The sequence below is a fragment of the Aphelocoma coerulescens genome, chromosome 5 (genome assembly GCF_041296385.1).
Source record: "Aphelocoma coerulescens isolate FSJ_1873_10779 chromosome 5, UR_Acoe_1.0, whole genome shotgun sequence".
Classification (NCBI taxonomy): domain Eukaryota; kingdom Metazoa; phylum Chordata; class Aves; order Passeriformes; family Corvidae; genus Aphelocoma; species Aphelocoma coerulescens.
This window is the reverse complement of record NC_091019.1, coordinates 26,845,268-26,858,796: the sequence shown is the minus strand read 5'-3', so window position 1 is coordinate 26,858,796 and position 13,529 is coordinate 26,845,268. Positions and strand designations below refer to the sequence as shown.

Here is a 13,529-nt window from a genome sequence, read left to right as displayed (position 1 = left end):
CCTGGCTAGATTGCTATGGATGTAGTTTGGGGGAAGAGAGGGTCTCCTAAAAGAGATGTTCTGCTGCATCCCTGGGAGGCTTTGCATGCGTGAAGTTTTCCACATTCCCAAAGTGGTTTTAGTTCAGATGTCTCAGCTTTACAACTCTTGGGCAGCACCCAGAAATATAAACCTGCAGGGAGCCTCACAATGTGCCTGGTACTCTGTTCTGCCACCATAGCTTCCAGACTAGCACTGCCTGAGGGAGATGCCCACTACTGCCCCAGAAGAGATTGAGCACATGTCTGCACATGGGTCCAGGACAATTCCCATTGTGATTTGGGATGCTGCTCTCCTTGATGAAGTATTCCCTTGTTCAGCAGGTGTTTTCTTCAGCAAGATGGTGTCTCTGAAGATGATAGTGCTGCATTTCCTGATGTTTCTTCTGGACATAGTCAAGGATGAGGAAGAGGATGAAGGCATAACAGTATATTTGTGTGTGTTTGAAGTGAACTGGGCCCATTCAGCGGTAGCCTCGTGAAACCATCTCCAGGCTGACACTCAGGCAGTGCTGCAGCCCTGTCTGTGGGGTAGTGCATGTCCCTAGAGCTGGAGAGAGACCCCCACCTGCATGAGAGAAATGTCACACTTTGCTATAGGGCTGTAAGTAGAGGTGTGATCCCACTGAACAGGGTGGCTTCTACGCTCAGGTTGAAATTGGGGCAAGGGGCATTTATGATCACAGCAAGGGGATGTTAAAGTCCTCACGAGAGAAATGTTTCCAGACACAGGCAGGCTGCCTGGCACTGCTGCCCCTGTACACTCCAGCTGATGGCCAGACACTCAGGTCAGGTAGAATCAGTGGCTGTCCTGGGCTGCTCACCACATCCTGAGCTGCTGGTACCTCCAGAGAGTTGTCCTGGGGCAACTGAGTGGTCACACCCTCGGGCTGAACCTTGGCTCTGTCGCTGTGACCAACTTTAGCCCTGTCCTGTGCAATAGGAATCAGACCAACTCCACATACACCTGGACTTTGCCTCTTGGTAGGGAAGTGGCTCCTCTTCCAGTGGAATTAAAAGGAGGAACTGCTGGCTCTTAACGTCGACTGGGTCTAATTTTTTCTTGGCACAGATTGCATGGTTTCACTAAAAAGAAAACTTAACTATTGTAGCAATTTTAGCAATACACAAATGATCACACTTTTATTAATTTCTCAGCCATTGCTAACAGTATTTCAGGACTCCTACTGAAATCATTATTCCTCCTTCAAGGGTAAGTAAATCACCTGAGACTGCCTTTTCATCATTGTGCGGAACACCTTAATCACACCCGAAATTCTCTCAAAAAACAGTGCTAGGATGTTAGTCCTCACCCATTGGCTTTGCAGTAGTATTTCCTCCATTTTGTTTTGTAGGGGCTTAGGAATCAAAACTGGCAAAAAATTTTTTCTAGAACTGCCTTTTTTCTAAAGCTACATTTTTTCTAAAACTGCATTTCTAACAGCACTTTAGAAGGACTACTCCTTTTATGATAGCAACACCTGATTGCTCAGAGTAACTCAAACAACACATCAGAAGCTGAACCTGTCTTGCAATGTCTGATGAACTGAAGAAATGCCTCTTCTAAAGCAGACTCAAGGTTGCTGTGTTCAGAGGCATTTGCACAGCCACTGTGGATAAGGAAGCAATTTTCAATGGAGTTATAATTTCTCTCACGAGCTGACTGATTCTTCATCAAATAGTATAAACACAGACAGGCCTTTGAGCAAATTCTTTCAGATTAAGTGTTTTTGGTGCCTCCTTTAACAAAATAAAAGAAATAAATAATTTTTCATTTTCCATGTAAATGTTACTCTGAGATTCAAATTAATTTCCCACTGTTCTTTTCTAGAAATGTATTTCTGTGAGAAAAATCAGGGTTTCTAGTGTTACAGGATAAGAACAGGAAAAATATTTCCTTTTTTCAGACTTAAAAATACAAGTATTAAATACCCAGGTTAGTCATGTATTTAACTATCTGTCTATGCTACAGATTAAAATAGCAGCCTATTTTGTTCTCAGATCTCTTACAGGCTTGTCTTGGTCAAGAGGATATAATTTTAAAAGTGTGATTGCAGGCAAGGCTATAAAATGAACACTCCAGGAGTTGCAACACTCTTGCAGCTCTCTTATGAGATCAGAAGAGAAGAGCTTAGCTACTTTCCTGACAAAAAAAATTATTCTCTGAACATGTGCATGAACTCTGGTACCATTATCTGGTCCTGTGATAGGCTTAATCATCTCTTACGGAACCAAAAATGGCTTGTGGCTAAACAAGCACCCTTAGCTGTCCCCTGCTGAAGGGTTTTCAGCCACTGGGGGCTGGCAGAAGGGGGTTTTACCCCTTGCATGCCGACACAAAGAAGCCCGGAGGTCAATGCTGAAACCCCTCTGGAAGGCGGCACTCAGTGCCCAACACACAATGAAAAGGGGCAGAGCTCCTCATCCAGAAGGGGCTGTACCTTTCTGTCGCTGTTAAACAGGCACGCAGGCAAAGACAAAGAAGTAAAGAGAGGGGACTCTCTGTATGTGTTCCACACAGGTTTACTCTGGTGAAATGACAGGGACAAAGAGACCCATTGGTAGGCGGGTCCAGGGATCTTATACTGGGTACAGAATAGGTGGGGAAAGGGATGTCAGCCAATGGGATAGAGACTGGTAGGCGGGGTTGACAGGAAGGGAACCAATGGGAACAACACATTGGAGGGCCTCGGGGAAGGATCCAATGGGGCGTCGAGGAACAAGGAACTTTCTAGAACCGATACATATTAAAGATGGGAAATGAACATGCATAACTTCATGCATGAAACACAGAGGGGAAAACATTAACCTATCAGGGGAAAACATGCAAAAATCAGAACAAAGGAATCATGGGTTCTCACGTGACTTTAAGTTACATGCTAAACCTTGCTGACCACCACAGCTGGTTGTCTGCGTTCTCCTCAGGAGACAGCAGCTGGAGCCACTTGCACCGCCACACCCTGCCTGCCAGAACTGTACAGGGAAAGCTGCAATAGGAAGTACCAGTTCTTTCCTGGAAGCAGATTTGTCTTGTCCACCTTTCTTGTGATTTAAGGCTGTAACGGAAGTCATTTTTGGAAGTGGAAATGTTAGGCTGGGGTACGAGTCTGTCCAAGACCTTTTCGTGCTCAAGACTGTGAAGACCATAAAATGATTTTTTAAAGTTTGGAGTTGTTCAGCCAAATAAGTAAAACCCATGATTATGGCAGTGGTATATTTAAGAGACAACCCTATGGCTGAATGAAGGGGGCTAAGCAGTCAGACCACGTTGACAGTGTGTTTGGCTGGAAAAGAGAAATGGAAACTTTTTCTTTTTTTAAATGAAGCCTTTTATTCAATTGTTTAATAATAACTTAAGTGTGCAGACAAAAGGAGGGACACACCAAATGTATAGAATTTTTACATTTGTATGGCTTGGGGAATAAACTTTTTCAGGAAGATGAAAACTTTGATTCTTAATAGAATTAAATTTCATACTGATCCAAGCCAGGATAGGAACAAAGTAGGAAACACATAATTGCAATATTCACAGAATAGGTTCTTCTTCATTAAGTCAGTTGTGGATGCTAGATCTTCTTTGGGTCCTCACTGTAAGTGAAATGAGAGAATACTTAGCTTTCAGAGGTCCCTGAACAAACCATAGCATCTCTAAAATATGTACATGCTAAATCACATTTTATCTGACAGCTAAGATTGCTTTATATTTGTGGACACATCAAAGTGGGATGGGGAGTTTTTTACTTTTGTTTCCTTCCATAGCAACAGTGGACAGAAATAGACACTACAAAGACACAATGCAAAATTGCTGATTTGGTTTGGGTGTACAGTGAAGTTAGTGCATTTCAGTGGGTTCGTGCAAACTCTGTGTGCTTGTTCTTGTTCCATGGCAAATACAAGGCTGCATGGCACAGCTGAGCTTCCTTTCCCACCAACACAAGCTGCACCGTTGCTGTAGGTTACACTCACACACAGGCATGCCTTTATTCCAGCTGGTACACACTACCTCTCGAGCCTGTGGTCACTTAATTGTTTAGTTGTGGCCTTAGCTCTTAATTAAGTGGGACTGAAGAAAATGTGTTCTAGCTGGATAGGTTCCAGGAATCCTGACCATGGAAATGCTACCTCTCTTCTTGCCATGGGGCTGGGTGACCTTGCTCACCATAGATCTGTCTCACCCTCTGAACTGTGTGATTAAAAACTGCATCTTTTCCAGAGAAATTATATACTGAAATGCTGCATTACAATTTATTCTCTTTCTACTGTGCTAGTAACACTAGCAGTATCATTAAATTGATTACCCTTTATTGGCACATGCTTTGGACTGGCACGTATCTGAGAGGGAAGGTGAACTGTGAATCACCTGACTAACACCACTTTTCCTGAGTATGGCCCCATCTGCATAAATGAATAAATGTTGTCAGTGTAGAACTGACCCATTATATCAAAAGCAAGGAAGGAAGTGATGACCCTCGTGGAGAGCAACTCTTCAATATTTCTCCTGAGTGAATAGGAAGGTTGATTTGACACAGACTGTTTTCCTTGCCATTCTCCTTGTTCTCAGACTTACCAGCACTAAAGGTGGCTTGGAAACCAGAAGCTGTATGGGCACCATCTGTGATGAACTCTACGAGCATAAGATTACTAGAAGCAACTATGTCATTGGGTATCTTTGATCCACAGGTCTTTTCCATTAGAACTGGAGAAGACTTGCTGGATCCATCATAAACTTTAACATAGTCACCCTGACAGCCTCTAGTTTTCTGCAGCTGAAAGGCTTGAAAGTGCAGGGAAACCTGGAAGGGAAAAGAAAATCAGCTTTTAATATATAAGTATACTTCTTTCAGGGAATGTCCCTTCAAACAGACAGAATCTAAACTGTAGCCGAGCACGGACTCACAGACTAGAACTGCTTACCCAGCTTTGCCTCTCTTCCCCTGAGGTTGCAGGGTTCAGATCTAATCACTGAATGCTCCCATGCTCAGGGTGCTTTGTCATGATTTTGCAAACCTCAAGCCCAACATATGGCAGTTTTTCAAAATCACAACTCTGCATTGTCTTTGCCTATACCTGGCTTAAGCTCTTGAGAAGCAGAGACTAGTCTGAAATTTCTCTCATGGAGAAGATCCCATCTGGCAACTGCTGTACAGACAAAGCACAAGATGCTTAACATAGAAAGAAGTTCAGCCATATTTCAAGATCACTATTAACCTGATTACCTTTCTGGATCGGGTTCGGAGGAGCCAGACACAGTTGGTGTTATCTGAGTAATTCTTTGGGTGGTTGGCAGATGTCAGTGACCCAGAAGGTCCATCAAGAATAGTGCTGCAGCGACCTGGGGAAAAAAATGCTTGCTTCAGTATCAGGATTGCAGAAGCTTTCAGTCATTCACAACTACAATCTCTTCAGAATGGACTGATCTCTGTTTTCTGATCTGTCAGCATTCATTTCAGAGTACGGGTACATCTTGATTAATATGAGGAATCATGTTGTCCTAATTTTCACATAATGCATCAAAGAGGAAAGTAAAGTAGTGCTTTGAAAAGTGTGACTTTTATTGATTACATCTGCCATTTAGCAAGAGATCTCTTTCTCCACCTCTATAAAGAGTGTGAGAGGTTTCAATTCACTGCAGTTGGTGCCACTGTTTTCCACTGAGAAGGGGAAGTTAAGTGATGTCAGAAGAGTCAAGCACAAATATGATGCCTCTGCAATGCTTAAATTCTAAGCTTAGGAGGAGCACTTGGGGTGCAAGAGGTAATACTTTATTCATCAGTTTTTTTCTCTTTGAATAAATTTCTGTGATTGTATACAAAAATTTCTTCTAGCAGAGGTTAAATATAAAGAGTTTAAACATACAAACTTAGGGTTAAACATGCAATAGAAAACTGAACAAGGCAATATGAAACTGTTCTAGTTCAAAGGAGCATACAATTGTTTTGGTTTGGCTCAGGTCTTAAATACCAGCTGCCATGAGGAACGGTGATGTCTGGCTCTTTTGGGATTTATAATTGTCTGCTAAACTGCAAGAAACCAAATAATTCCATTGAAGTTTACAATGTGGCAAGCAGTTAGTCCAGTTGCACAGCAGCCACTTATGTTAGTAGCAAATGTGCCTGATTTAATTTAGAGGCCATTTCCATTTTCTCACTAATCACAAAGTGCCTCCAGCTTCACCTTTGCATTTCCTCCCAGAGTAACCCTGGTGGGTACCAGGAATTTATGAGAACAGTCTCACAGTCTGATGAAAACCTGCTGTCTCTGCAACGTGCCTAAATCTGAGTTGAAGATAGTGGGGTGCCTTTGAGATACTTACTGCAGTTGTAAAGTTTGTTGATTTTGGCCACATCCAAGTTGCTCATCCCCTGTCTCTGTCCGATATGTACTGATCCATCAGGAATGGGTACAATAGTTGGTTTCCCAGTGGTATTGGTGAATGTGTATCTGTAAAAACCCATCAGAAATTATGTTCTCTAAGCACCATAACTTCTTTCAGGATTCAATGGCATGCTTTGGAGGGAGAACAAGAACTGTACATAAGCTGTTGCTGTGACTAATAGTGCTCTTTAAATAGGTCTCATTGAGATGTCCAGCAGTAAGCAGAGTCAATGTCCAGATGCCCTTCTTTGATCCCAAGCCCAGCAGTGAAGTGGTCCCTACTAAGGGCTAGTGAGTTTATCCCAGTCCTAGGGAGCAGCTTGTCTGAACTGGCTCACGGTGCTTTTCTCAGAAGGTGAACTGGGGAAACTGGTAGTTAGGAGAGAGTTATGATAGAAACTAATTCTAATGTAAGATTTGAGTTCTGAAAGTAGTAATGCCATGCTGCTACTTACGGGCCATAGTGCATTACAGAGGAATAGTCATATGGAAGACCCAGGTTATTGGAGTTTTCGAATTTCTTGAAGTCTGGTCTGTCAGCTGTAATATATGATATTGTACTTAGAGTATGCTTCCTACCTACTCCCTTCAGGGAAGAAAGGAGAATTGGGAGCAGTAGGATGTGTCTACACCACTTCCTACATTGAGGAGTTCAAAGTACTTACCAGGACTGATGTACTCCCACATGATCTTTACGTGTTTATCTCTGTCACTTCGAGAGTGTTCATGCAAAAAGCCCAGAGCATGCTCCAGTTCATGCTGAATTACTCCTTTCCACATGCAGCCTCCTTTCATCACAGAGACAGTCTGTCCCCCTCCTACTCTCCCATAATTGGACCAGCAGCTGAGAGAGGCATTGAACAACAACAGAAGATTTATGGGATTTTTATTGGCAGGCAGGCAAAGAGGCAGAGCAGAGAATCTTGCTTCACACCTCTTGTGGGAATGGAAGGATTCGTCCTTCTCCACTGTGGTAGTCAGAGTGTACAGAGGCAAAAGTGACCATGGCATATAAAAGAATGAAGAGTATGATCATTGCTAAATCTTTCTGGAAGACTTTCATTAGCACAGAGGCTCCTGAATTCTGACTTTACCATTACTTTAACTCCCTTGAAATAACTTTTTTTTTTTCGAAATACTAAACACTGTATCAGAGATGGAGCAAGGATGAATAACACTTTCAAGCTAACAAATGTTGAACAATTTTCTCATAGGCTCTAATTCTGAGCTTGATGGGCAACAGTGTGATTCAAAGAACTGTTTATTCATAAGTTAAAATCAGTTTACTTGTGTAAATAGGACCTACAGTAATCAATGTATGTTGTGCTCAAGTATGCATTATACCACACAGAAAACATGAGTTTAGATATTCTTTCCACCTTAATGGTGCTTTTCCATGATTTGCATTACAGTGAGTTCCTGATGTACCTGATGAGCCCTTGCACTAATAAGGTATCCAAGGAGGATACCTTGGTGCTGGAATAAAACAAAAGCCTCTCTGAGGTCACACAGAATCAGTGTAGGAAAGGATTGAAAAACAGTGTAGAAATAACTTGTTAATTTATCATCCAACTCACCCATCAGCAGATCTAATACTGAGGTAGTCACGTTCTGCCTTGCGCTGTACAAAATTAATACAAGTAAGTGCTTCAAACTCTGCCATGGCATCATGAATCCCTTTTACATGACTCTCCTCTGGGGAAGAAAGGGTTAATTTAACATTAGCCTAGGTTCTTTCTTTTTTTTTTTGCTCAGTACTGAACTTTGTTTAAGATTTTAACAACCTGGCACAAGATCCCCTTTATCCAGGTATTTGTCCACATGTATTCAGGTGCCTCTTTTTTCAACTTAATTATAGTGGTGATTTTTGATGTATCTTCTTATTAGACACTTGGAGACAACTATAGGAAGCTGTTTTGCTGATGAAAAGCAGACCATTGGAGCCCCATTGTAATAGGCATAAACCTTATAAAGGCAGGTATTCTGGAAGACACCATTAGAGGGAATAGTTATTGTTGTCTCCAAGAGACCAGTCCCAAAACATTATGGATGCAAAACTTCTCAATTAAATTTGATCTTTTTCTGGTTCAGGTCCTTGTAACTTAAAATTTATCTGTGCTTGCCCAGCAGAAATAAAACCTTAGAACTGATTTATTCAACTGTTTGTGTGCTCACTAGACATAAGTTTCTCTCTGAAGCGTATTGGATAAAATCCATTTTAAAAAAATCTTTTGAAATTTGAACCCACCATAAGTAGGATCCAACACATAGGGAATACGAACAACCCCATCACTGGATTGGGGCCAGTTGCAATGGCGACAGTTGATGGCACTGCGACTCCTTCGGGGAACTATGTCACCTTCCTGCAGGAACTGAGAGCTGTCTGGGGAGAGAGAAAGGGTGGAAACATCTGAACCATAGATTGCTGGACACTTGCTAAACACACTTGGAAAAACAAGCAGTCACAAGAGTAAGAATGATGTTTTACTTTGGTACTATTTAAACATCCATCATGTGACACTGAATGAATGGCATCGAATATCTCCCCAGGAAGGTGCTGGGAAAAAGCAAGAGGTGCCAATAAGGAAACCCAAGAAGGTGGGCAAGCCAAAAAGAAGAGTGTTGTCAGGAGAAAACTGTAGGAATATTTGGTGTCTCTTTGTACAGACTGCTTCAAGTAAAGCTACTTGGATGACTCTTGGAGGAGAAAATGTGAGAAAAACAAGCTGATCAGGGAATGTTTGGAAGGATGAGGGAAGAGGAAGTCTTGAGCAGGGAGCATGGAACTGACTGCAGCTTATCTAGGAGTCTGTACTGCAAAGCCATATGATGACTGAATGCAAGGGATGGATGCTTCATTCAAGAAAAAGGCAGTTAAATAACAAAGCATCCAAATAGCCACATTTTCTCTTTATGTCCAAAGAATGACAAAGCTGTTGAAAACTAAAGCTGAAGACACTGTCTGAATAGTTTTCAGTTGCCTCCACACCTTCAGTACTGACACAATAGTTTTGAGATGCTATCAGGCAGACCACGCAGTAATCCCAGTGGTATCTCTTACGCCGTGGTACGTAAGATAGGAAAACCATTTGCACAGATTGTGGTAAGACATTGTACGTCCCACATCGCCCCCAAAGAGCAACAAAGACAGGCCCCTTATAGACAGGGATTTGGTGGCATTACCTTTGTTAACTTTCAGAATTTTGTCAAAAATATCTTCGTCCTCCTCATCAGTCTCTGTAGGCAAAGGAGATTCTATGCAGAAATACAAGAGTATCACTTTCTCATTCCCAGGGAAAATATGAGTCCTGATTTTTAATCTGATGATGCAGGCTTTTTCCAGTGATGCACATAAAACGTACAGAGCCTATTTAGGGACTGGAGGGATGTTGACTCATGTAGGTGTTTGTTCAGTGACACAATCTTGAGAACCTCCCAGCTGTGGTTATTTTGGCATTAATCTAGTCCCAAGAGCCATTCTCCTTCAATTATTTCATTGTCTCCCCTTTTTTTTTCCTAGCCATCATAGTTTAAGTCTCAGATGGCAGAGTTTTACTTCCTTATGCACAACTCTCACTCAAATCCCCAACATAAGATACCAGAAGCAAAAATGGATGGAGAGCAGTCCTGCTACTTCTTACAGGACGTGATGACCTCTTGAAAAACCCTCGAAACCAATGAAATTGGTATTCCTGTTCCATTGGTCAGACTGATGTCCCCAGCTAAGCCCAGCATCAGTGACTCCTAGGCCTAGCAAGCAAAACCAGCCAACTCTGCGTATTTTGCAACAAGTCTTGACATCAATAAAAAGCAGAAACACAGGACCTCTGTACTTCTTCGAACCTTTGGAAGTGACTTAATTCAGGACATTACTTAAGCAGAGCTATTTTTAGCAAAAGTACCAGCTGAGGTATTTAGCAAGGCCAAGCCATTAGCAAAAACCAAGAGACTTTGCTTTGCATGAAATACTGTGGTGAGTGCATTCATTTAAAATTCCTTATAAAGGTTAATTTGTGTTAAGCATGTGCTGTTTTCTGGAGTAACTGAATATCCTCTCAAATGCATACTTGTAGATGGAGTAATACATACCATATATATTCTCTTGTGTAGTAACCTGCAAGAACAATACATTAGTATCATCTCACAATTTATAATATAACATTAAATTAAATAATATAACAAATAAATTATCAACAGCATCCAGGCTACCACTGGAAGTATCTTTCACCAATGCAGCTTTTATCTACTTTGCCATGTGTAAAAAAGTACCATGGGGTGGTAGACGTTCTTCTTTGGTACCTTGGCAAATAGGGATATCATAAAGGGAAATGCAATCTGAAGTGTGGAATAAGTTTCAGATACACTCTGAGGCGCTGTTGAGCGGAGAAGACTGTGCTGCACAGATGTAGCTACAGGTGGAGTACAAGAGTCGTGACCTTACTTTCCACAAGGATGAACCCCCAGTGATCAGAAGAGCTGAATTAGCTTTCCTTACCTCAGTAGGTTCTGTTGCTGCAAAAAGAAAAAAAAAAAAAGAAAAAAAAAATTAGATTCTGAATGCAACCTGAATGCAAGTTCACAGTGTTCAGTAGGATGAACCTCCTCAGCCGTGGGAATGCCTTTGGCAGATCCCTTTGCATGAAGGGGAATGGAGCACACTAGCTGAGGCACAGGCAGGGAAATTAAAAAGATATTTAGTCAAACAGCTATGAAAATTCCTAGTAGATTGTGCTGAGAGACAGAATCCTGGTCATTTACCATCTAAGAATCAGCAAAGCATTTTATCAGCTTCAGTGTGGAAAAAGAAACACAAAAGAAACTAGTGACAAATGCTTTGTCCCCAGACTTCTCTGCAACAGGTGCAGGCTAACCAGCTCAACAATATCCTCTGGTTTCACAGTGTCAAAGAATAAAGTTATAACGGGGTGGAGGCTATAATTTAGCATGAGGAAAATAATCTCAGCTTCAGTATGTAACTGACAGCAGCTTGGTATCGTTCTGGGTCCTAAGGTGCCTTTCTACTGTGATGCCCTCTGATTTTTACCAAATATCAGATTCTAGACACAAACCAGATGTGAAAATCTGACCTGATGTATAAATTTCTATCTTCACTGTTATAATATCAAAAAACTTTAAAAATTGGAAAGACCTCCAGAGGTCATCAGTTTGTCTGCTTTCCCTAAGTCAGAAAGAGTTTTATCTAAATTGTTCCTGCCCATAGTTTGTTTGACCTGTTCTTAAGTATGATGGATATGTTGCAAGCCTATCTGGCAATCTCTTCCAGTTTCCTAATAATTGCAGTCTTCCTTGTCAAAGAATGAAACAATTTTGTTTTTCCTATTCAACACTGAAACAGAGAACACTCATGTAAACAGTTATTATTTCCAAGCCCACCTATGCCCCAATTTTTGACCATATTATTTTTCAATAAAATATATGCCAAGCTCTATCACACCTTGCAGCACCTTTCCCTTTTCATAGTTATTGCTCAAACACAGACTCTATCTAGCACCCGCAACAGAATTGCTTTTATTGAGCCAAAAATATTTCAGTCTGTGTTTTCAGACTGTTACTTCAGTTATATGGCAGTGGAAGTCCACTGTAATGATGGTGGTTTATTACAGAAAAGTTCAGTCAGTTCCCACCAGCTGCATCAGAGAGATCCATGGCATCTAAACACATTCTGCAGGGAGGCACATTTTTGAGATGGGTTGACCAGATTCAGAATTTATGCACCCAAGAGGCACTAGATTAATTGAGTAGTCAAAGTCAGTGGAAATTAGGCTCCAGATTCCTAGGCACATAAAGCCTGCAACTTCTTTTTAAAACCTAAATGAGACACCAGAGAAGGCGTCTGCCATCTCCTTGATGAAATGAACATCTGGTGTGACAGGGCTTTCAAAATTATACAGCTCATGTTTTCCCTTCACTGTAGATGCTGAAGGATGTCTCAAAAGGCACAAAAAGCAGTACCAATGATAAATTAAAACTCATTATATGCATTTGTCTCAATAAACCTGCAACTTTGAGTCTGAGCTGCTGACTACCTCGAACTTGAGCAAGCATGCCCCTTGGTCCCTTCTAAATTTACTGAGCAGTAATTTTACAACATCCCTTTTTTTCCATGCCACACATGACATTTCAATAGAAGAATTTGTCAGTTTTCTTTTGTCACTTGCTTTGACTATGTCAAGCAAATTTTTCCAAGGTGTCGTCTTCTTACACACATCACACCCAGCCTGTTAGTTTCCTGCTGTAAAGTCTGCCTACAGTTTTCTTTCCATTGACCTCTGAAGATCTGCAATTTTCTCCTCATATTTTGCAAGTTAACAAAAGCTGTTCAGCTGAGCCTGTTCCAAAACAGAACAAAGCAAAGCTTTCTTTGATGCCTGACATCGCTTTCTCTTACAGCTGCAACGAGGTAGGCAAGGAGGCAAATGATTAGCAGTCTTATTATAACATTCAACTTAATGAAAAGGTATCAAGATGTCTAATTAAAATTTTATTTTCAAGCCTGTGAAAGCACATCTGAATTAACCTAGTAAACCATACCCCAAAAGTCTGTGGAAAGCACATCTTTGTGAAAACACATCTGCACTCAGCTCAATAACAAGTTATAAAACATAGCCTCATTCAAAAGGCCTGTGTCAGTGCTTTCATATGCTCTAAAAACAAGTAAAAACCATCTATGTAATAAACAGTCAAGAAATAACAGTTGTTTTTAAAATACAGAATAAATCCTACTTACTTGCTGTGCTGTTTTCATAGTTCTCCTGCAAAACCAACAGGTAAAAGGCATTATTCTTCCATAGCTAACAAACGCAGCAACAATAGTATCAAAACAAGGATGAAAGGAGGAACTGAATTATTAGATTGCCCTTATTTATTATTATATTACTAATATATTCTTGCACAAAATTTATCAAAGTGGGCCTTCACGGCTTCAGTCCCGGAAGAACAGATCAGCTAGAAGATGGAGCACAGCTGTATGGAGCTGCTCTCACCTGAATAGGGAAGCCCAGAGTAGCATGAAGCAGAAATGCAGTGAAGACCAGGAACCTCTTGAGATCCATTGTGCAGTGGGGACAGACCACCAGTGCGAGTCCTCACCTCTGG

General features: G+C 41.2%; 1 protein-coding gene across 3 annotated transcripts; it reads right to left on the bottom strand.

Annotated features, from left to right (window-relative positions):
• Positions 1 to 3,371: 3,371 nt before the first annotated feature.
• Positions 3,372 to 13,512, bottom strand: ASTL (astacin like metalloendopeptidase). 3 transcript variants are annotated; one of them, XM_069015948.1, is made up of 13 exons: positions 13,418 to 13,512; positions 13,162 to 13,186; positions 10,855 to 10,925; positions 10,503 to 10,527; positions 9,597 to 9,668; positions 8,662 to 8,796; positions 7,991 to 8,108; positions 7,079 to 7,257; positions 6,869 to 6,953; positions 6,352 to 6,479; positions 5,255 to 5,370; positions 4,606 to 4,831; positions 3,372 to 3,626 (listed from the first exon to the last, which is right to left on the bottom strand). In XM_069015948.1, exons 1-13 carry the CDS (start codon positions 13,484 to 13,486, stop codon positions 3,592 to 3,594), a joined length of 1,284 nt encoding a protein of 427 aa, XP_068872049.1. In that variant the 5' UTR covers positions 13,487 to 13,512; the 3' UTR covers positions 3,372 to 3,591. The 3 variants fall into 3 exon arrangements, with proteins under 3 accessions (XP_068872049.1, XP_068872050.1, XP_068872051.1); XM_069015949.1 differs by having other exon boundaries at positions 10,909 to 10,925; XM_069015950.1 differs by having other exon boundaries at positions 9,597 to 9,650; positions 10,909 to 10,925.
• Positions 13,513 to 13,529: the final 17 nt, after the last annotated feature.